This window comes from Gallinula chloropus (genome assembly GCF_964237585.1).
Source record: "Gallinula chloropus genome assembly, chromosome: 16".
NCBI lineage: Eukaryota > Metazoa > Chordata > Aves > Gruiformes > Rallidae > Gallinula > Gallinula chloropus.
The window spans coordinates 14640209-14662801 of record NC_140101.1 but is presented as its reverse complement, the minus strand read 5'-3'; the positions used below and the strand labels follow the sequence as shown (position 1 = coordinate 14662801).

Genomic DNA, 22593 nt, shown 5'->3' with positions numbered 1-22593 from the left:
AAAAACTCCCAAGACAGGAACTTTAAAATCATCCTTAACTTCCAGCACTAGCTGGCTGGTTTGGCACTGGCTGCAGATTCGACATAGGTGGCACCGTGCTAGAGTAACCATCAAGGTGGCCTCGTGCACTGCCAAATCTCAATTTCTTTGCTTACAGATCAAAGAAACCCAAAACTTTGCTTGGAAAAACCAAAGCAGGTTAATGTTTTGTGCAGAAAGATGGTCACAAGGGTAACATGGGCTGAGGCGGACAGGTTTGTGTGTTCCAGGAACAAAGGGTGGGAACATGTACCGTTTCCAGAAAAAGCCATGGTTTTCTTTAATGTCAGGAAAGAAAAGGAAAAGATTAAATTTGCTGCTGGATTCACTGCCAAGACACAGCATCAGGCAGGGTGAATCAGACAGAAGGCAGAAAATGCACGGGATGGCCAGTCCCTCACAGCGGTGGCACCCTGTGGCTCACCACTTCTGAGCAAAACTCCTACCACGGTTGGAAACAAAATCCCACAGCATTCAACCTGAAGGGAGATCCTCTCGATGAAAGGGGTGATTGGTTTCTCCATTACCATCAAAAAAAAGAGACCAATAATCTCCCTGCCTTCGAGTGTGTAAGATTTTTGAAGACAGAGAAGAGACAAATGAAAAATTAATCCATGAAGTACCAACCACTTGAGGGTTCCTCTCCTCTTGTTTAACAAGTGCTGTAATGGGTGAATTAGCCATGCCAAATGTACTCTTCACACAAATTGCATGATTACGCCTTTTTGAAAGCTGTTATCTTCTGCCACTCATCAGCAAGGTGGCTGGAAATGCTACTACAGGAGGAACAGCAACGGCTCCTCCCCCAGCAAGCTCAACTCCAGAAAAAAATGGTGTCTTTAGTAACTAAGAAACCAACTTACACATGACACTAGAAAGAAAAAATAACATTGAAAAAAAAATACCCAGCACAACGTGCTTGTCCAGAAGGGGGGAATCACACTTCTTGGTATTACAGAGCTGCACTGGAAATCTCAGGGAAAAGATCCTTCCAAGGATTTTAGCATCTCTCTTGGCTTTATTCTTCTGGAAATGCCTTGTGATCAGGGAAGCGTGAAGCATGCTGGGGTTGTGCTAGGGAATGCTCTTCTGAACCAGACAGACAAAAACGTGATGGGGAGAAAGCTGGTTTGGGAGGAAGATTTAGGCCCTCAAACCCAATATATTTAGACATCCTTGTTGAGTGCAGTAACAATCAGCTGCCTTAGAAGGAGCCCAGCTTGTGGCTTTACTCTTTATACCCCAAAACATCACCTTTTACTTTCCAGTTCCCCTCATTTATTTATTGGAGAAGGGGGGAGATAGGGGATGCTGACACACATGACACAAGGAAATGGCAGCAGAAATGCTCTTAAAGCCACCTGGACTTGAGAAAAAAGTTCCATGACAGAAACAATGAAAAATCCCTTACCTGTGCTGCATCCATCTCGTTCAGCATCACAACAGAGGAGCAGTTGTAATCAAACACCAGCCTCCAGAAGTCTGCTATGGTGTTGGGCAAGGGGTGTTGGGTTACAATAAAGGCAGCAGGTTGCTTGTGGCTCTAACAAAAGAATAAGATTAGTTAGAAAAAAAAAAAATTCAATCAACTTTTATTCAAAGGAATATTATACCCAGGAGGCTGTGGCTAGGCAATCTGAGCCATTTAACCAGATTATACAAATCACATATCCTTCTCCTTGTTATCGCTCTGCAATGAATGAATGTCTCATAATGGGATTCTTTTGCTCCCAATGAAGACATTTCATTAAAGAAGTGTCACAAGAGCAGAGATTACCCAAATCAATTATTTATATTTTGAGACTCAGCAAATAATACTAATTCTACTATTACTACTACTACTATCATCAGTAATATTAATAATTGGAAAGAAAACAGCTGGAAGCAAATGCTATCCTTTTTGCTGCGATGGACTCTAGGAACTACAGAAGGGATTAGCCCCATCTGCTATTGCTCCCTGGTGATGTAGTGCTGCAGAGGTGGCATGTTTGGATCCCAGCCATCCTTTAAGAGCTTGTGGGGCAATGTTCAGAGCCTGTAACACTGGCATTTAATTTCCAATGCTATTCTTTCACCTCAAAAAAAAGCCCTCTGACCCCAATCTCCCTAATCACGAAGGGGAGGAACTGTGCTCCCAACCTCTGTGTGGCTGTGTTAATGAATGTTTGTGAGGCACTTTGAGATGAAAGGGTACAAGCTCAAAACTTTATCGCTTTCCAACCACAGCAGGCAATGCTTAGATGAGCCTACAAACTGCACAGTCCTTTGTGCTGTACATCAGTGAAGCAGCCTTGAATCAAAATGCACAGTATTTCTGGGCTTAAACAAAATATAATTAAAAAAAGAAAAAGGCAAACATATAAAGCTTTTGGATTTAAAGTAAAGAAATATATGAACCCCCAAAGCAGGGGATTGCCTTTTCTTCTCCATATGAGTCTGAAATGGGTGGAAGTGCTGAGCAGACGATGCTGGAGGGGGGAGAGGATGCTGTGTACTCTCTGTATCAGGTGGCAGGGTGGCTGCGCATCGCTCTGAGTATGCACGTGCGAGGAGGGTGATGAGACAAGAGGTAGAGAGAAGGAAAAGGAAATGATTTATTGGGAAATGATCAATCTGGAATGGATTTTCTTCTTTCTCTCTATTCTATATTTCAAACATAGGAGCACCAGGCTCAAAAGCTACGTTGTACCATACCAACAGTGCCAACTGAGTTGTAAATAAAATAGGGAATCTTATCTCTTAATTTGAGTTAAGAGCATCACAATGCTTTTTCATTGTGCACCAACACAGCAGACTCTGTAACTGTCAGTTGAAGGTACAGTGTGTTTGTGGGTTTTGCCATCAGGAGAAAAAAGAAACATGTCCCCACCTGTATTCTTTACTAGAGGTGAGGATCCAGGCTTGCTGTCCTATTTTAAAGTCAAGGTGACAGAAAGTTGTTCATTACCCATGTAAGAGAGGGACTGACAATGACAGGGATATGACATGGACCCATGTCTTTCTCTAAGCCCAATGCATCCAATGCAAACCTATCACCACTTCCGTGTTGCTTGCCTCAGTGAAGTGGCTAAAGTCTCTTTGCTTAAGGTTCAATTGTTTTAGGAGAAGAAGAGGGACAGTCCTCCTCCTTTCTTCTTAACAAACCATTTTGCAGATGTTCTGTGTCTAAGGTTAATTCTGGTTAACACAGGCCAGAGCAGATTGCCTTCCCAAGACAATTCATGCTTCCAAAGCCAGACTGTAACCCATTCTACGTGTACCATCAGCCCTTCCTGCCCCAGCACTTCTTCCATCATAGCTTTCATATAATGCACAGGACAAACTGCAAGACAAAGAAAGTCTGGGGAGAAGGTGGTGTGATTTTTTTTTAAAAAAAAGGAGGAGATAAACATGAGCAATCTGTAAATGAAACGATCAGCACTGGGACTGTGCTGTCAAGCGTTGCCCAGCATTTGCCTGTCTGCAGACAGTGAAAGAAACAACAGTAGTTCAAGGCAACGTGGGATGGATGATCTTGTCCATGCTCAGTACCAGACCACAGAGATGAAGCTACTAGAAAAAGACAAAGAATTTCCAAGGTCTGTCCTCAACAGAAACACCTATGAAAATGTGGGATTCGAGCTGTTTCCCTCTGATTATTTTTTTAACCCCCCCCCCCCCCCCCTCAAGAAAAGCTGCCCATTCCTCTGTGGAAGAGGAGCCAGAGAGCATCGCAGCAGCTGAATTTTAATGACAGGTGAAAAATTCCTTTATAGCAAAAATTTTAATTTGCAGGAATTTTGTGGGGAAGGTTACAAGTATTAGCAGAATGATTTGAGGTAATGAGGGCTGAAATGTGCAAACACATTCCCGGTCCCTAAGAAACGAGAGAAGAATAAATTGTGCTTCTGTAGATTTGCCAAAGCACATAACAGACTTAAAAGGAGAGAAAAAAAAAAGTTTCCTTAGGCATGTTTCCAAGGAAAACAGCACAATCTTTCTGAAAAAATCTAAAAATACTTCTAGGACCATTTGATTTAACCTCTTAAAAGCAGTAGCATCATTGTTTCTCAAAGACTGAAAGAACAGACAAAATTAAAACTAGCCCAACTCCAACACTGATGGAAAAAATGATGACATTTCGCCCTTGATCATATTTATACATATTCCAACTCAAATAATTAGTGGCTTTAAAGATATCTCTATCTAAAGGCACCACAACAAAAAGAAACCATCAACATAATTCACACTATACAAACTACCTGTGCTGTGAGGTTCCAACCTATAAACAAACCAAGGGAAAATGCCCTCAGACAGATTCACATCACACTAACTCATGTCCTTCTGCCTTAGACTGTTTTGCACATCTGATCCCTGTACTCACATATTCTGAACTCCATAAGCTCAGACAGATCACTTGCTCCCACACTGCAAACTGTGCTGACCAAGTAGCTCCTGGCAAACATTTCTCTTCTAACTTATATGGGAACCAATGTATGGGAAGGAATTGTACCATCACTTCTTTGTCCATCTGCCTTTCTACAATACAACCTCAGACTGCATGTTCACAAACTTCTTTGCCAACAATTTGCCAGCGATGTGATAAGTGTAGTCTAGGTGACAGATTTCTGTGTGCTTTGGCCCAGTTTGGAGATGTCAGGTACTGCAGGTAGAAGAAAGGTTTTTTGCTTTGCTTTCTCCCAGAAAAGTATCCCGAGAACGAATAAATTCAATGCAAACTAGGATCAGGGAGGATAGCCCAGTGCCACTTACATCCATGAGTGCAGCACTGATGTAGTTGCTCGATTCGCCATCCACAGAGATGAGGAAAGGCAGGCACCGGTCCAAGGGCAACACATCCATGCAGCGGTTCTTGTCATGGTTCCTTGGTAAGAGACCGATGCTGCAGTCTTCCGGCCGAACACGCGGTGTCACGATATTGAGAGTCTGGGAAAGAAAGGGAAAGAAAGAGAAGCAGGTTGAGTGTCTTTGAATTTACTTCCAAGAAGGATGCCATCTGCACAGTATGTTTATTTTAGAGGTATTAGGCTAGCAGATCTTTGGGATCCCAGAGAAGGAAACTGAAGGAGCACCAAGGAGCTCGTTGCTGTTAGAATACATTACATTCTGCACATTGTCCTGAGGTGCTCTTCTGAAAACTCTAGGCTCCACCAAAAATTGAGGGCACTGTACACCTTCCAACAACACCCAGCTCTAAAGCCCCACATCAGTGAGATAATAGTCTTTCCTAGGGGTTGGAAATAGCTGTCACAGGTACAAGCTGCAGCTCTGACCTGGTGATGGAGTGGAACTCCAAGTGTTTCTGGGTGAAAGCATGCATCTTTTCCCCTCTTCAAGTAGATCCCTGAGAGTCGGCCTGGCTCACCCAGCAGATTCTACTGGGTTCAAATCCTCTAGTGATTCCTCGGTGAAACTACTGATTTATTGTTAAATATACATTGTTAAAATGCATAAACAAAAAAATGAGAAAGTATTGGGGATTTTTTTAACAGAAAACTCTGTTTCCTGTATTATTTAGATGGATATTTTCCTTCTGGAGTGACACATAGGATGCTTCGCTTGCATAGCCATATCTCTGGGGTTTTGCCGTCAGTCTTTTACCATTCTCTGTCTTTCCCACAGCTTGATAATCTGCATTTCTTTAAATCTAATTTTCTTTTGTGTTATCCACTGTGGAGGCCTCCTGACAAACCGGTCCAGTTTGGTCAGCAGGGATCAAAACCAGCAAATCAAAGCGAACACATTTTAACAATACTGCTTAAGTCATAGTAGATCAGTCGCTATCTGATGTCATGCAGTGTACTCCTTCACAGCCATCAGAGGAACATGAAATATTTAGGGTCCAAAAATTCTTACAAAGAGCTCGACTTCTGCCACAGAGAGGATATGAATGGAGAAGAGGGCCAAACAATCCAAGATAAAGCAATGTGTCAAAGTATAAAATCTGAAACAACACAGTTGCTATAAATTATGCAGGATCTACATAAAAGTCCCTTTGTCTAGAGATGGAAAGCAGGCAGTCTGGCTGGGGAAACAACATGAAATCTCAGATCTCTGACAGTGCAGATAATTAGGCAGGTGACTTGTTAGTGATTTACTCTTGTCTATTTTATACCCTACCCTTCCCCTCTCTCCCTTGTTTTTGTACTCACTCAGATTATAAAAACTCTTCAGAATGAGCTTTTGCATATCCAGGCAACATGTAGTGCATAAGAAATACATCCACAGACTTACCTGAGAGCCAGTGGGACCTAAATAATACAAACTGCACCGACAGATCTACAGTTAGATCAACTGGATCACAGATTGTAGCAAAAGATGGTATCTTTTGCATTAAATCCAGACAATTAAAGCTGAAGAACGCTCTGAGCCAAAATCCTGTAAAAATAGATTCTACAAGTAGACAGAGAAGGAACGTCTTATGCAAAGTACAGTGGAGCATTTCCTTCCCACAGGAGTTTGCCAGCCCCTGGCAGCTCAAAAGAACAAGCACACAGGCGACAAAATCTCATCTTGTAACATGACAAAATAAGCCCAGGAAGTGGTGACTTTTGTTTTTAATACTATAACAACATGTGATGAAGTTAGGCTCTGGGTCCTTCATGCCAAGCGTCCAGAACCAGAAACACTTTTACAGATCTGATATCACTTGATAAAAGCAGATCTTTTTTTAATTGAACTGTCATCACTTGGGACCCACATTCTTTATCTCACTATACCAACCCTGATGATTCCCTGTAAGGTTTCAGATAAAAAACCCCACACATCCCCCCTGTGCATAGAGAGGAAGGAAAAGAAGCATCACGCTCAGCCTGGAGCTCCTAAAAGACACTCTTTTGCTGGAAAAGATACTTTGCTGGGAAAGGGGGTGGACATTTCCTACAGATAAAGGGGAAAGGGGGTGGACATTTCCTACAGATAAAGGAATCTCCCCCTTTTTACTGCTGACTAAGAAGAACGACCTCTTAACAAATACCAGAGGTTGGTCTCTCTCTCCCATTAAACTCACCTTGTCTCAGATTTCCCATAGTATTATGTTTCTTCCATACATCAGTGTTGGTTGAAAATCCTCAAGGGATTTACAGATATATGGGGAATAAGACTGGAGAATTAGTTCTGCAGGGCGAGTTCTCCACTTGTGAGAGGTATAACCACACTCATGGCTTGTACATCCCAAGCCCATTTAGTAGGGTGGGAAAATCAATGGTGAAAGCAAAAGGTGGAGAGGTCCCTATTTCATTGCTCATCCCAGACAAAGTATGTTACTACAGCACTTGTGAGTTTTACTACGTGTCATTTCAGTTCTCCCCAGCAGGTAGTTGGTAAAACATACACAGTGAACTGAGGGATTCAATTAATGATAAAGTAATGCTCAATGAGCTCACTTTCTCCTTGGTATGGAAGGACGTCAACAAGTTGATTGTCAAGACTCAGAGAAGTAGCATCTGAGCCATGAGAATGGGTAATAAGGGACCTCGAGGCATAAATGTTTCTGCATAAATTACAGAAGAAAATGAACAGCAGAATATTTGCTGAAATGAGAAGTACAACATTACGTGTGAAAATTAGTACCCTTGTTCTACTGAAGTGATGGGGAAAATTTTTTCTTGCCAAAGGCTGATAAGTCCACGCTCAAAAACAAATCTCTGCTTGATCCAGCAATAAAACAACAAAAATCAGCTGAAATCAGACTTAGGCTCAGTGTCCCACTTCTCTGCTCTGTTGGAAATCGTAAAATAACACACAGAAATTGATTAAGCACCTTCAATACACCAACTGCAATGACTGAGACATACAAAATTACCTGAAACTCATCTTTTATCTGGCTGGAATTGGTTTGTGGATCTAGTCTGCTGATGTTGTAATATATGGATCTGAACTCACAAACTGGAATGGCGGTGTTGCCACAGAGACATGCCTCCAAAATGGCATCATGGACAAACACATACTGCTCCTGCACAGGGGAGGGGATAAGATATTAAAATCACATTTTCAAGACAGATCATGAAGTATCACGCTTTTTTTCCCCCCCTCTTTCCCTTAAATCACACCCAATATGCATATTTGGCTCTGTTTCACGTGGAGACAAATTACACAGTGTGCTATGTGACAGCTTTGTGAGCATATTTCATCCATCATTGAATGTGAGGTCTCATGTACTCATTTCAAATTTACAAGTAAAATGGGAAGTCACCACTCTCGGGAACACTGGGACAAGATGGGGGTGGGCTGAGGAGGAAATTGGGGTGTGAAGCTTTTCTGTTCACAATCAGGAGGCGACGGTCAGGAACGGATTGTGCTTTGGACCTATGATAATACCAGAGAAATGGCTGTACTAAACAGGTCTGCTCCAACTGCACCTTCAAAACCCCTGGACTCTCCGTATTCTGGGTCAAGTTCTTTCCCTGAACTAAATACCAGAAGACTAACAAAGTTAAAAGCTCTTCTCTGTTCCAGGCTGCTGTCCTGTCCCTCAGGAGGGGATGGCATTGAAGTACATAGGAAAACCTGACATACCACTGGTTCCACAGACATCTGTGCAGCTGCTAGACACTATGTGATGGAGCAGCTTGCTTCATCAACACCCAAAGCTTGAATCAAGGATGTTTCATTTGTTTAGCTCGCAACTGATGGAAACTAGGTACTATTTGAGTCTGCAGTGTACTTATGAATGAATCATGAGAGGACTCAGGAGCCAGCTTTTTTTCTGCTGTGAGAATAAAATTAATCAGCAATGCTAAGACCTAAACTTCAAGGTTTGCCCTCTTGTCTTGGAGTCCCCGAGTAGCTGCCAGTGAATGTGATGTGGTGCACACCTGGTCATGTTTAGTCACTGAAAGTTCTGTATAATCACATCACAGAGCAAGCAAGTGTTGACTTAATGAATTGCCGGGCTCCTGTTGAGCAGAGAAGGTGACAGGAAAGTGGGACGTCAGAAGAGGAGACCTGCTGGCACCTACCTCTGTCTGCACCAGATTGACCCTCTGGGATCGCAGTTCTCGCACACAGTTAAATATATCCACCACACCTTCGTTCTCTGCCATGTCCAGCATGATGTCGATGGCAATAAAGCACCCTGTTCTCCCAGCCCCAGCACTAAAAGAAACCAAAAAAACCCCATGAAGGTCTATACAATCAAGGCACCATGAAGACACAGGGCTTTATGGGGGAGACAATAACCATATGACAGATACAGCTGTTCTTTGGGAAGCTGCTCCCCTCTCCCTAATGGGTTAATTTTCACGTGTAGCTAAATTAGTTTAGGATTCAAGAGAATGAGGTGAAGTGGTATTTCTTGAAAGGGAAATGGACCCAGGTGGCAGGAAAAAAAGCAGCTTTGTGTTCTTGAATATTAACAAAAAAATTACCCTATGAAAATAATCACCACAATTTTACAGGAGGGTTCACCTGCACATCTCTCAACCACACAGGATGCAGGAGAGCGCCATCCAGGCTGTAAACAGACATGACTCCAGAAATTTTCTTCCATGGGACTCTTTAAAAGGCATGCACACATTTCCTCATGTGGGTAAAATGAAAGGTGCACAGCCCTCCACCTCAAACATTTCTTTTCCCTTTCTAATCAGGAAGAGTTTGTGTCTGGAGGAGGGTGATTTCAAACTGTAGGTTGTAAAATTACAGAGAAAGGAGCTCGAGGCTACTCAAAACCTTCAGTTTAGAGCCCCCCACTGCTTGTGAGAATTGGACCATCTCCTGCAAACTGTACTGTCACTGTGTCCTCCTTCCCTCCTGGGAAATCATCCAAGCTGTTTAGGTGTGAAGGATAGAGAGAGGAGAACGTTTCTACACATTACTCCAATGGAAGAAGGAAAACTCAGCTCAAATCAGGAAAACTTCAGTTGCATGAAAACTCCAGCAGAGCCGAAAGCAAGGAGATATGAATGACCATAAATTAATGGACCAGATTAATCAACTGCTGAATAGAGAGAAGATATTTTTCATTTGCAGAATTTTAATGAATAAGTGGCATTTCCTCTCCCTTTATCTCTCAGCTTTTCAGAATTTTTAACAAATAGTTATAACATTTCTATATTTAGAGGATCCTGGCACTTCATAAATATCGAACAGCGATATTATCCAGCCAGGCATCGGTAGGGAGAATTTGGTAATTACCACTTAAAGCAAGTCATTAAAATTCAAAAGCAGATAAATAACAGAGAGGAAATGGCATTTATTCATTAAAATGTGAAGGATGAAAAATTTCTCCTTGCTTTCTTGGTGACAATGAATCAGGTTCAGATTCCTTCCAGCGCCAGACCCATGTCATGGCAGCAAGGTAGCAAATTCCAGCCCCGAGCTCTGAATGAGTTCACTTCAACCAGCTCCTTATGCTTAGCTATATTTATTATACATTAGATTTTTTGCTTGATAAAAAAGCCAACAAACACACAAAACTAAACACCCTCTCCAAACCCAACATTTTATTTATTTCTTTTTCAAGTAAAATTTAAGCAGTTAACCTTTTAAAAATGTTTGTGGGCTGCACTCACTCTCTGTTCCTGATGACAGAGCATGTCACTTAGAGAGAATTGCTGGTGGACCGATCAGGGTTGAGATGCTGGGACAGCCAGCTTTGTTTTCCAGCCCTGTGCTTACAGGACACCTGCTCTGATCTGTGTCCGACCACAGCAAAAGTACCTGCTTGGAACCCAAACTCTGCTTCTCTAGCAATGTCTTTGCATTTAAAGTCATGTAACAATGAGGGTTTACTGAGCTGTGATGGGATTTTCACTTTTAAAGCAGAGGAGAGGACATTTAACCATACCGAACGCTCACTAAATATACTAAGTTCTTTGAGGTTCGTCATCTCCTCCTGCTTCACAATGTATCATCTTCATTTTAAATTACATAATCCACTAATCCAATCCACTATAATCTCGCCTCAAAGTTTTTCTTGTATCACAAGCTGATAGAGAAACCTGACAATCATTATGAGTGTCAAAGTAAGGAGCCCTGGTTTCTCCTCCTGGCTCTGATGACAGGCTGGGTGTATCACTGCGCTTTCTTCACACCTCAAACTGTTATGTCTTCATGGCAGGGACACTCTCCTACATATTCATACAGTGCCTTGCACAACAGGGTATTAAGCTTGGTTGGAAGACGACAGTACAGATGAGCCCACACCGGGAACAGCAGCAGCTGAGCAGTTAGCAAGCACACCATTTAGCAGTCTGAATTTTCAAGCTGTAACCCAAGCAGCAAGGTTTCCTCAGGCATTCCTCTTTTATTTGCTAGCTGGGAGGCACTGGACAGGTTTCAGTCTGGTATTCCCATTCCAGCTCCTGGGCTTTGAGGACAAGATGCACTCTGGCTGGCATCCAGACCAGGGAAGACAGACTGATTTTTCAGATAAGATTGCTGAGGCCGGTACAAGTGCAGTACATGTGGGTAAAGCAAAGCAAAGTTGCTTCCAAATTTGCAGTCAGTAGCCCTGTCTCTTCTTGGGCATCACCCCTTCTCCCACGAGAGATTTGCTGTAGATATTGACTGGAATGGCTCTCCCAGATAGTTACCATTTTCCCAGCTCTGCTAAGAGAGCATAGGCCACCAGAGAGCCTTCTACATCCAAATGGCCTTCTCTGACCCACTTATATCATCTCTAATTCATGCCAGCGAAGCTCCAGAGCTGACACTTTAGAAAAGAAAATCAAATTCCCCTTTGCTTCCTCATGAGACCCACAAATTACACTCTTAAACAAAGAAAAGGTTGGTTAATGCCAAGCAAGAAGAAAATAGGAAGAAAAGCTGAAAAACCTGATGGTGGAAGGGCTCGAAAATCTCACGTACCTGCAGTGCACAACGATGGGTCCTGCTTCTGGGGGATTGAGAAACTTCACTTGACGAACGAAGCCCAGGAGGCCAGTGGCATAGCAAGGAACCCCGTGATCCGGCCAGCTGGTGAAGTGGAACTGCCGAATCTCTCGGATCTCATGGTAGCCTTTCTGAGGAGACAACACAGCCTCTATTTTTCTTCCATCAGACTGCAATCAGCATATTGTGATCACTGCTCCTTTCCCTCACGCAGAGGGGCTGAACAAGCATTTAGCTGTCATTATAGGCAGGAACGTGTCCTGCCTCGCTTTTCACTCCAAGAAGTTTCACACTGAACTCCAAGCACAAATGAGGTGAGAAAGAGACAACTGAGGGCTTAGAAGGTGCATGCCAGCTCCCAATTCAAACTGGCTGTCCTAGAGTTCAAACCCATCAGACTGGGAACTTCAGCCCCAGCATACCATGGCTGTGCTTATCCAGCCTCTTTTGGTGTCCAAGAAGTCAGCCTTAAATCCTTTTTGAGGTGTTGAACCAACAGCTTGGAGAATGAACACCTAGAGAGCTGGCATGGCCCAGGCAATGGTAGATTTTCTGCTACCTCCTGCCAAAAAGTCTGAGTTTGGGATTACAGCTGGTGGTAAAAAGGGTAAAAAACTGGTATTTCTGGTGCGACATCGTTACTGGTACATGAAACCTGACACCACTTGTATATACCCTGCAAAGGACAACACAGATGTGTCATTTTGCTGTGATGTTTTACCCTACAGAAAATTTACATGGAGCCCAGAGACAGGTCTTCTAACCTATTGGATTTTGGCATTAGCTTTTCTTACCAAGTTTGCCAGTGCTAAAATTAAATAAGCAGCTGATGTATATTAGAAAATGGAAACATATACCCAGTGTGGCTGAAGTTCATTTAACAGAAATTTTTGAAAAGCTTTATAACCACTTCTTGAGTATTTGGGTAATAATTTGGATAGACATGGAATACTCTGACACGGAGATGTCCAATTTCTAATTACACATGACAAAGATCTTCCAAATCCTGTGAATTGGGGGATAATTTTTATGCTCTTTCCTTTATCATATTTTTATTTCTGTTGAAAGGGGACCCTACCTGGCATCCAGTTTAACTGATACCTTTTCTCATCTGTAGCTTGCCACTGCGACACACAACAGTTATTATTCCTGGCATACCAACAATTATCTATTGGCTTTTGGATCCATTTAAACTTCAGGCACTGTAGATTCCACTTTTGTGGCTACATCAAGATGTTTGTATAAAATTATTTGTCCAAAATTGGAATCTGTGTCAAAAATTTTGGTTTCTGAAGTGAAACTTGTTCATATAGTAACAGCTCCCAACTCCAAGAGCCTTCTGGATATGTTTTCCAGAGTTCACAGGTATCAAAACGTTCAGCTGACTGAAGATTTCCTTACCTTTTGTACAGTAAATGTGCGTATGACATACTCTGCCAATGGTTCTGTCTCAATTAATGTGACTTTAATATCTCCATAGACCTCTGTGTCATCTGGCCAGTATCGAACACATTTTACCTGGGGGGAAAAGAGAAAATATTGAGAGGAACTAGCTCCAGCTGAGTCAGAGCTCACCCATGTTTTACTCCAGTTTCAAGCTGAAGCCAATTAAAACTGGGCTTTCTTCTGATGCACAGACCTTTTCAAAATCAGCTATATAAATTAGATCAAAATTCTTTTACCATATATACCAACCACAGGAAGCATTGCTTTGTGGGTTGTGGGGTTTTATTTTTTTGTTTCCTCTGTTTTGGATATAAATGAAAGGAATGCCTTTAGCTCTTCTTCTTTAAGATATTCTTCCTTAATTTTCCATACATGGTCTGAATATATATTGGGTTTACAGAACACCTGGCAGTCACCACCATTCCCCTTTGAGAAAAATTTATGCTCACTATTGGCACCATAATTCTGAACTCTTTCTGTTTAGCCAAGGAATTTCAGTTCACAGGGATTGTGAGATACTTGATACATTAAATTTGTTTGACTCTAAGCTTTTCTTATCGGATGTGGACACAAATTTGACATTTTACCAGCTGTGAAACGCCTCCACTAAGGCTCAAGAAATCTCCCAATCATGTAAACATATCCCAAGCTTAGCCACTTCTAGATGTCATGCACAAAACTAATAGTAGAAATCAAAGCTGAGGCTGTGAAGCTCTAGAAGGGATATTTAGGCTAACAAAGGCTATCAAGTTATTAAATGCTATAGCATGCAAGGGGAAACAGCACCTAAAAGCTGAAGCAATTAGCTACTGCAAAGCACGTTTCATGTTCCAGTTCAGAAGGGGGTTTAGAAATATAAATATGATTAATGTAGGTTTGTTGGTTGGTGAGGGTTTTTTTTTTTACACAGAGGCATTTATTTCAAACTGAAGTGTCAGTAGAAGGTAAAATAGAATAAATAACAATAAATGAACAGAATCAGCTGGCATTCAACCATGAGATCTAAAGGAAATCAAAAACAAAGCAGCTGAATTACTAATGGCTGTAAGCTACCTTTCAAAAGTTTCTTAGCACCAAAGCAATGGAAGGTAACAAACAATGGTATTTTTCAGACCTCCAGTTTCTAGCTGAGAATGCCTCTAAACCAAAGACCACCAAGGGTGGGGAAAAATATATTGGGGAAAGCCACCCTGGACAGGCCTTTTTCTTATTCCCCAAAGTCTAGCCTATGCCATTTGAATTTTCCACGTTTGCTCCTGCCTTGGGCTTTGGCAATTGCCCTGTGCTGGCACAGGGACTTCTGGTTCATCCGAGTCCAAGAGAGTGGAGCGGTAGCTGTGGAGGAAGCCAGCACTGCTAGGTGGCCTCAGGATCCAGCCGTACCCAATCTCATATCACCATGGAATCATGATCCTCTGAAGTGATTGGAAACTCTAGGCTTTGAACTGTCATTTAAAGAGCTCTTTTGATAACGTGAACACCAGTCGCACATTCTCGCCTCTCCGGATTTTTGTGGGTAGAAAAGTATTCAAATTATAGAGATAAAGAATAATTACTACATTTTCCTTTCTGTACTGAAAGGGGAGACAACTTCTCAGCTAGCATAAATTTGTATAACTCTGCTAAAGCTGAGACTTACACCAGGAACATGATCCTTATTAGTCTAGAAGGGAAGCAGCTATTACAAAACCTACTATTTTACAGAAAAACCCAGGAGTGGCTTAATTCATCCCTTTGCTACAGTAAGCAAAATGCATTTCACTTGCTGAGCTTGTCTGAACAGTGGCACCATGTTACACCCAGTACTGGTTTGGCATTACATGTTGGGGAAGTAGTAACCTTACCCTGCCCACTTCCACCAAGTTGGTGACCATGACAACACTTGCAGAGTTTTCTTGCCAAATCATTCTCCAAAAATCCTTCACCGTCTCTTGCATCGGTCCTGGGGCAGGAGAAAAGTCAAAAGGACATCTTAAGAGAGTGTAGCGAATGCCAATAGCTCTTTCCAGCTGTTCCCCAGTCTACTTTCCCTCTCAGAGCACCCCTCTGAGATTCAGGGTTACAGACATGCACAGCCTGGAGCTCTTTAAGAGATGAGACACTTCCTCACAGGGTATTTAAAGATCTGGAAACAGGCAATGGCTGTACTGTACACAGCAGGGCTGGCTCCAGGAGGTAATCTTATATGAATGATGGGACATGGATGCACCCTATAGCGACTCTGTAATTAAAGCTCTATTGAAATTTCTACCTGATGCAGCACTAAAATACCACCATTTTGTGCTATAACATTTATTAATTATGAAGGAGGAAGGAAACATGCAGAAATTAGCCCTTTTCTGAAGCTTGCCCAGAGGTTCCAGCAGCCAAACAGCCAGTACTCACAAGAGGTTAATTAGAGTCCCTCTCTGACCTTGTTTCCTCCCTCTCTTCTACATTGCACAGATTCCTTTCACCCACTCTGCCCATATTCCACCCTTCATGTTCTCTGCCTTGCTGCTTTCCCTATACTTGGATATCATCAAATGTCAGTTTTATTCTAATATAGGGTTTTTTTTACTCTTTCAATAGGGACAAGTGAGCAACAAAGTCATAAAGCAGAATTTAAGAATAGGGCCTTTTCAGGAAATATCACATTAGCAGGTAAAGAATGCAGAAAAATGAGAAGTGATGATAGAGGAAGTAGGCACGGTGTAAGAGTTTGGCTGGTGATGCAGGAAAGCAGCACCCTATTGTAAAGAACAGGAGTAGGGAGGTTTGTTGCTCAACATGGACAGCCCTCAGCATTGAATTGTGTTGGTTTGAGGTTTTTTTCCACCCAAAGGCATAGGAAACTCATCAGCTTAGTTACAGGTGGTGGTGTTCAAATGTATTTCCTACAAGTTCCCAGTAACCAGAAGTTCATCAGTCACGGGGCTATTGATACTGCTGTCCTCAGGCAATTTCAGTCCAGAAAATAAACCCAAGATCTGTAAAGTCCCTTCTAGTTCTAATCTCATCCTTCATGCACAAAGGACACATTACAGATTGTATCTCCACCTCTAAGTCTGTAGGATTTCTTATACTTGTAGCTGATGTTTTATATCTGGCTGCCTTAAAGATCTCAGAATATTCTCTGTCCTTCCCTTACGTGCCCATGCACCACATTTTCAGATGTTCCCTGAAACAGAAGTCACCACCCACAGTGATACAACAGTTTAAAAGAGCAGTGGTTTTACAAATATTTAGACATACAAGAGTGAACTTGCCTTGAGTTGCAATGTAGTGGCGAGGCCGGTGGTACCCCTGGAAGAAAAGAAAACATGTGTCAAGTCTGTGAAATCCCAGGTCAGACAGAGCACAACATGTATTTTGTACTTTCCAGGTACCAACAGCCACTGCACCCCTAACAGTGTACTAACACCACTTATCTAGGGAGTAAAGATTGGTAACTAGGCTGCCCTATGAGGTTTTAAGCGATGGTGTCTCACCCAGGCTGAGTAGCAACATCTCATTGTAACAAAGAAGAAACAGGAGTGGGGCAGTTTTCATTATTTTCTCAAAGAACCACAGGTCCAGCCACTAACCCATGGGCAGCTCTGAAAGCCAATAAGCAAAACACTGCACCTTCTTGTCTGAAAAAAGAAGGTATGCATTTGCCTGTATGAAAATGCTGAGTAGTTTTATTAGGAGTATTTTTCATGCCTTAAAGAAACTCTTCTGATTGTCATCACGTTCCTAGGGAGGAGATGTTGCTTACACCTTTGTTTGCTTGCTCTGTGTGTGTGAGGGATGCTACCTTTTGAACATTAGTTTACACCACTAAAGCACACCTCAATTGATATGCATGCCTTCTGCACTACAACTTTGTAAGAAGTTGGTAGGTCTCTGACAATTCCCATGTACATCACTTAGCCCACATTCCACTTAGGTCGGTGGATCTGTCAAACACAGGAAATCTCCATCTCTCCAGACTGGCCAGACAGAATAAACTGGAGACAAAGAACCTTCTCCCTGTCACAACACAATGTTTGTATAACCTTCAGCTGTCATTCATATCAGATCAACAGTCTGTCCCTATGTAAGCTGCACTGAATTCACGAGCAGAGCTGTCAGCAGGAGTGTTTGGCACAGGGGGAATGGCCAGGAGCCTTACGTCGATGTAATTGGCGTTTATGTAGTCAGAGTGAGGGTCCCCATCCAGCAGCTGCAGCCTCACTCGTGAATGATCATCTGAAAGAAGGAGAGAAAAAAAAGTGACAGTAACGATAAAGAGGAGTTTCTAAGTGTTTTATTTTATCTGCTGATCTCTGCAAGGGGGTAATTGAATACACACAATAAAAAATGAACGAATACCATGGGCATCCCTTTCCTACGAGCTCTTTTTTTTGTGTTTAAGATGCAACATTTAGATCCTTAGGTTAGTGTTCATTCACACTCTGTGAAGTAAATTCACTGCTGTCACCACAACCTTCACAGAGATTTTAGACAGACCACAAATTGGTTTGAGGGTCTTGGGACAGATCTTTGCAGGATATATCTGCGTTACAAAAGCCATCTTCACGCTTGGAAGTAACAGCCTCCCCAGCTTCATCTGATCTATGGAAACTGAGGCAAGAGCTAAAACTGTCAGGATGAGGATAAAAATAAATAGGTCGTGACAGAGGTATAAAAGATGAAGGAGGGTAAAATGGCAAATGAAATCCTACAAATAACAAATGGGGCAGCCCAGAAAACTGAAAGGAAGTATTAAGGGAAATCAAAGCAATGTTTCTTTATACAGCTCATGGCAGCAAATCGGCATCCAGACAGAGTGCTAAGTGGTATCAAAAGAAATAAATTAAAAGTGTTCATGTTTTTGAGGACATTCAAAGTTACTTTAGATAAGGCAATACAATAACAGGTATCAATCTTTCCACCTCTCAGGATATTCTACATTTCAGGCAGAGAAAGGAACTACACCAGCAGGCAGATTACGTCCTGATTTTCCACCAAGGGAATATTTTGATCTTTCTCAGGAGCAGCTGGTGCTGGGTTCTGTTACAGGAGATGCTGGGCTGTGGAGCTGATTTGGTCTGGCAATTCCAGCACCGGTCTGCAATTAATTGCAGATCTGGAGTTTTTTTTTTGCTTGGCAAAGGCTACTGGGTTATGGACATCACTACTGGGCTCGTTTCTAAAGCATTTTTTAAAGAAGTGTAATATCAAGTCCATTAAGTTTATTTCCTCTCTACCAGCTATACAGCCCGTAGCTCTCAGTCACTAAAACACTGATGTTTAGAAGCACTTTGCAAAATATGGGGCTATGCATGATTTACATTCAATTAAAATAAATCACGGCAATGAAATGTAAAAATACGAGGTGTGATTCTACAGTAACTGACTCAAATTGGTTTTAGTCATAACTTAATTAAATGTAGAATCAGGTAATAATTATGAAGACAGATGTGCACGCACTTCTGAACAACAAGATCTGGATGTACATTAAACACTTATTTGCTTAAGGAAAGCGATGATTCTCATCCTCCTCATTCTTTGGGTAAGATTTTTACACCCTGTTGCTGTATTTCTCAAATCCCACATCAGCATTCACAGAAGATTACGCAGGTGAATCCATCAAAAGCTCTGTTCTATTTGTATTCATAAATATAACCTTTGTAGACGCAGTGGAAGTAGGTGCAGTGCTGATGTTGTTCCCAACCCTAGACAATTACCTGCGCTCAAGGCAACTGCACAAGGAGTTGCAGTAAAGCATGTGGTTAGACAGAAGAATTTATACTTGGAGCAATTCACAAAGACAGACAAAGAGCTGATTAAACCAGACATCTAGATGAAGCACCCAAAATCTCCCATACATAATTTTACACTTGCAGTTCAAGGCAGGAAACTAAGCTGGTTACTAAACACACAAAACAAAAGCAATGCAAATAAACCCCTAGAGCTAATGGTTGGGAAGGGAACATTAACCAAGGTCTCTTGTGATGCCACACTATGAAAGTCTTACCATATTGCAACAATACAACCAAAAAGCCACGAGACCAAAACCAACCCTAATGGCAAGTGAAAAGAATCTCAGGTGGGTTGTTTTTTTTCAAAGTGGGACAAAGCCTCTGCCTAGTTGCAGCTGAAGTGCTCTGAACAGCCCTCCAGGAAGAACCTGCATCACTTCACTTAATAGAACTGAACTCTAAGTTTCAGCTCTTTCAGCCACTCTTTAGTTACAAACTTAAAACAGACAGAACGAGTACCTCCTGAGGGAGGCAGATGTGAAACACTTGAGAAGGAGACTGCAGAAGAGGTCTATGCATTTCAGGCAATCCTGGATAAAGAAAAGATGCTCTGTACAAAGTGGTGCTGGTTTTTTCCTTTAAATGAAATATGACCATATGAATGGTGAGAGTGGTAAGGTGCTGGAAGAGGCTGCCCAGAGAGGTGGTGGGTGCCCCATCCCTGGAGGTGTTCAAGGCCATGTTGGATGGGGCCCTGGGCAACCTTGTGTAGCTCCAGGCCCGGAGGTTGGTGGCTCTGCCTGTGGCAGGGGGGTGGAGCTCTGTGATCCCTGGGGTCCCTTCCAACCCAGACCATTCTATGATTCTATGGTAAGAAGGGATGAAGAAATGACCACTGGAAATCAAAGACAGTTTTAAAAAAGATGCCATTCAGGTTTAGGTGCAATTATGTTTTGAGACCAAATGAGAAATACTTTTAGTTGAACTTTGCTTTGGGAGGACAGAATTCACAATATTTCATTGCATAGTTTACAAAAATGAGATTAATTCCTGTGAGAGATTTATTTCTCTGATGACTGTCAATGGTGCAGCAGGAAAAAAGATCTCTGCATATGGTAAGAACACAACATATTAATGGTGCCTTTAATCTTGTTCATCAGTTTAGGAGGACGGTCTGAATGAAGGTTCAGGAAATTATTTACCTTGGAAATTACTCTCCCCACCCCTGCTTTGGAATTTATTTGTTGGGGTTTTTTTTAATGGAGAGGGGAAAAACCTAATACAACTTATGCTACTGACAGTAATGATCTTGTACTTTTCATCTATAGACTTTAAAAGACTTTTTGAAGAACAGAAAACATCTTCACTATATCTTCTCCCAGTGTTCAGAATTTATTTTTCATTCTGCACCCTTTCCACTGGACTACACTAACCAAGACAACACTGAAATTAAAGCGCTGCTCTACCCTTCTGTAAATTTGTCAGCCATAATATCACCATGTGTTACAAATGGATTATAAGAAACTTTAAAAATGGAGGAAGAAAGCAAAGAAAAATCACATGTCTGTAAGATTTAGGGTTGCAAAAATGGAAACACACTTTACTGAATGTATAAATGATTTTATTTCTCCCTGTTTACTACAGGCTGTATGCAAGTTAGCAGAACTCTAAATTTGTGTGAGGAGTACTTTGACTGAAAATTGGTCTTAAAACAGATTTAAAAGATGACAAGGATTTTGCTGAAAAGCATTGTGCTCCCATTTTAGCACAGAAAATGTTATCGTTTCAAACTTCTGTCAAAATTCCCATTAGTGATCATTTGAAATATCATTGCAATTTTTCCACATCTCATTTTGACACCAGCACTGGATTCATCTCACACAACTTTCGCCACCTAAATACTATGCAGCTCGTCTAAACTGGCTGTCAAGGTTCCCCACATAGTCAATGGACTAATACAGACATCTGAAATTATTCAACCCAGTTCTGGTAGGAAAGGATGATCTGCCCTCCCAGAGCACGCTGTCCTCCACTTTCACTACCTACTGGTCCTGCACTGTGCCTTGAGAAATGGGTAACAGCAAGATGTGAGATATCCCACCCTGGCAGGATCATGTACCATGGACAAGGAAGAGTTCAGGCACTACAGAAGAAACTACGGAATAAAAATGATTGGAAGACAAAAGACTTCTCTTCTAAATCCAATACTGATACACGGGGTGTTTCAATTTTATCCATTATTCCTGTCCGTGGCCAAGAAGTGGACTCCACCTCAGAGCTCTGTCAAGCTCTCTCTGTTGTTCATCTCACCCACCACAAAACTCTCCGATGAACCCAGTCTTCCAACCCAAAGCACATGGTAGTCGGAGCACGATGGAAATGAAGCAGATTTCTCTAATATCTTTTTTCATCAATGTCGTGGTTTCACCCCGGCTGAGAGCCAAGATCCATGCAGCTGTCTGCTTCTTAAAGGAAAAGAGCAGGGGAACAGGGAAGGGGGGGTGAGAGGCAAGGGAAGAGAAAAGGAAGGGGCAAATAACCCCAAAACCAAGAAACTAAGAGGCCCGTGGGTTGGGATAAGGATAGTTTACTAAGATAACAGAAAGATACAATATAACAATGCTAACAGGACTTTAAAGCAAAAATATATGAAGCTGTTGATACACAATGCAGTTTCTCACCACACCCACAACTCAGGCTGTGCCACCCAGAGCCATCCCGGAACCCGACCGTCCCCCAAGAACCGCGTGTCCCGGAGCCGCCCCAGGCCTTCCTCCCGTCAGCCCCCGATACCCTGGGCAGGATGTAATTGGCATGGAATACTCTCTTTGGACAGTTTGGGTCACCTGTCCTGGCTTCGCCGCTCCTTTCTCATGAATAGAGAAATACGAAGCGCTGAGAAAGTCCTTGACTGTCTGAGAGCAACTAAAAAACATCAGGGTGTTATCAGCACTGCTCCCATTTTAACTCTCAAACACAGCATTCTATCCGCTGCTACAAATGAAGTTAACTCCATCCTGACCAAAACCAGGACAATCAACTCAATAGTTTTTAACATACCATCACAAGACTAAAACCATGGTGCCCAAGATGCTTCACTGCAGATGGGAGCATGAGTCTAGAGTAGCACCAATACGAGCACTGACCTCCTCCTGTAATACTGTGCTCATTAAAGGGAGGAAAGAAAAGGATAAAAAGTGTGCTCCTGTAAGTCAAAACAATACACAAGCCTGTGTGTGTATGTCCTCAGTTCTCAATCTGAGTTTTTACTCTCTTACAATGTACTGGCTCTAAACCTGGACAAGATGAGGACAATAGAATCAAAAGTCCCACAGAGCTTCTGGATGTTTTCTGTTCTGTGTGATGGGTTCAGCCCAACCCACAAAAGTGCACCATCCCTCCCCTAACAACCACCTGCTGATGTGCTTTAAAGACCTCAATATCTACGCTCTAAAGTGAATTTAGATAATTTGCCTGAGCACACAAACGGATACACTGCCTACATTTGCCACCACATCTTGTGACTCCACAACTGTCCTTGTGCTTACACCTTCTATACCCAAAGTTC

The 22593-nt window shown here is 42.2% G+C and overlaps 1 protein-coding gene across 1 annotated transcript in view; it reads right to left on the bottom strand.

Annotated features, from left to right (window-relative positions):
• PTPRT (protein tyrosine phosphatase receptor type T) overlaps positions 1 to 22593 on the bottom strand; it is a gene marked incomplete at both ends in the record, with an annotated part of 469343 nt that overhangs the window by 5471 nt on the left and 441279 nt on the right. The window contains 9 exons of the mRNA XM_084271566.1: positions 1451 to 1582; positions 4792 to 4965; positions 7844 to 7993; positions 9000 to 9135; positions 11848 to 12002; positions 13273 to 13389; positions 15162 to 15259; positions 16566 to 16602; positions 17453 to 17529. Of these exons, the coding sequence (XP_084127692.1) occupies positions 1451 to 1582; positions 4792 to 4965; positions 7844 to 7993; positions 9000 to 9135; positions 11848 to 12002; positions 13273 to 13389; positions 15162 to 15259; positions 16566 to 16602; positions 17453 to 17529 (1076 nt within the window). The remainder of the gene's footprint in view (positions 1 to 1450; positions 1583 to 4791; positions 4966 to 7843; positions 7994 to 8999; positions 9136 to 11847; positions 12003 to 13272; positions 13390 to 15161; positions 15260 to 16565; positions 16603 to 17452; positions 17530 to 22593) is intronic.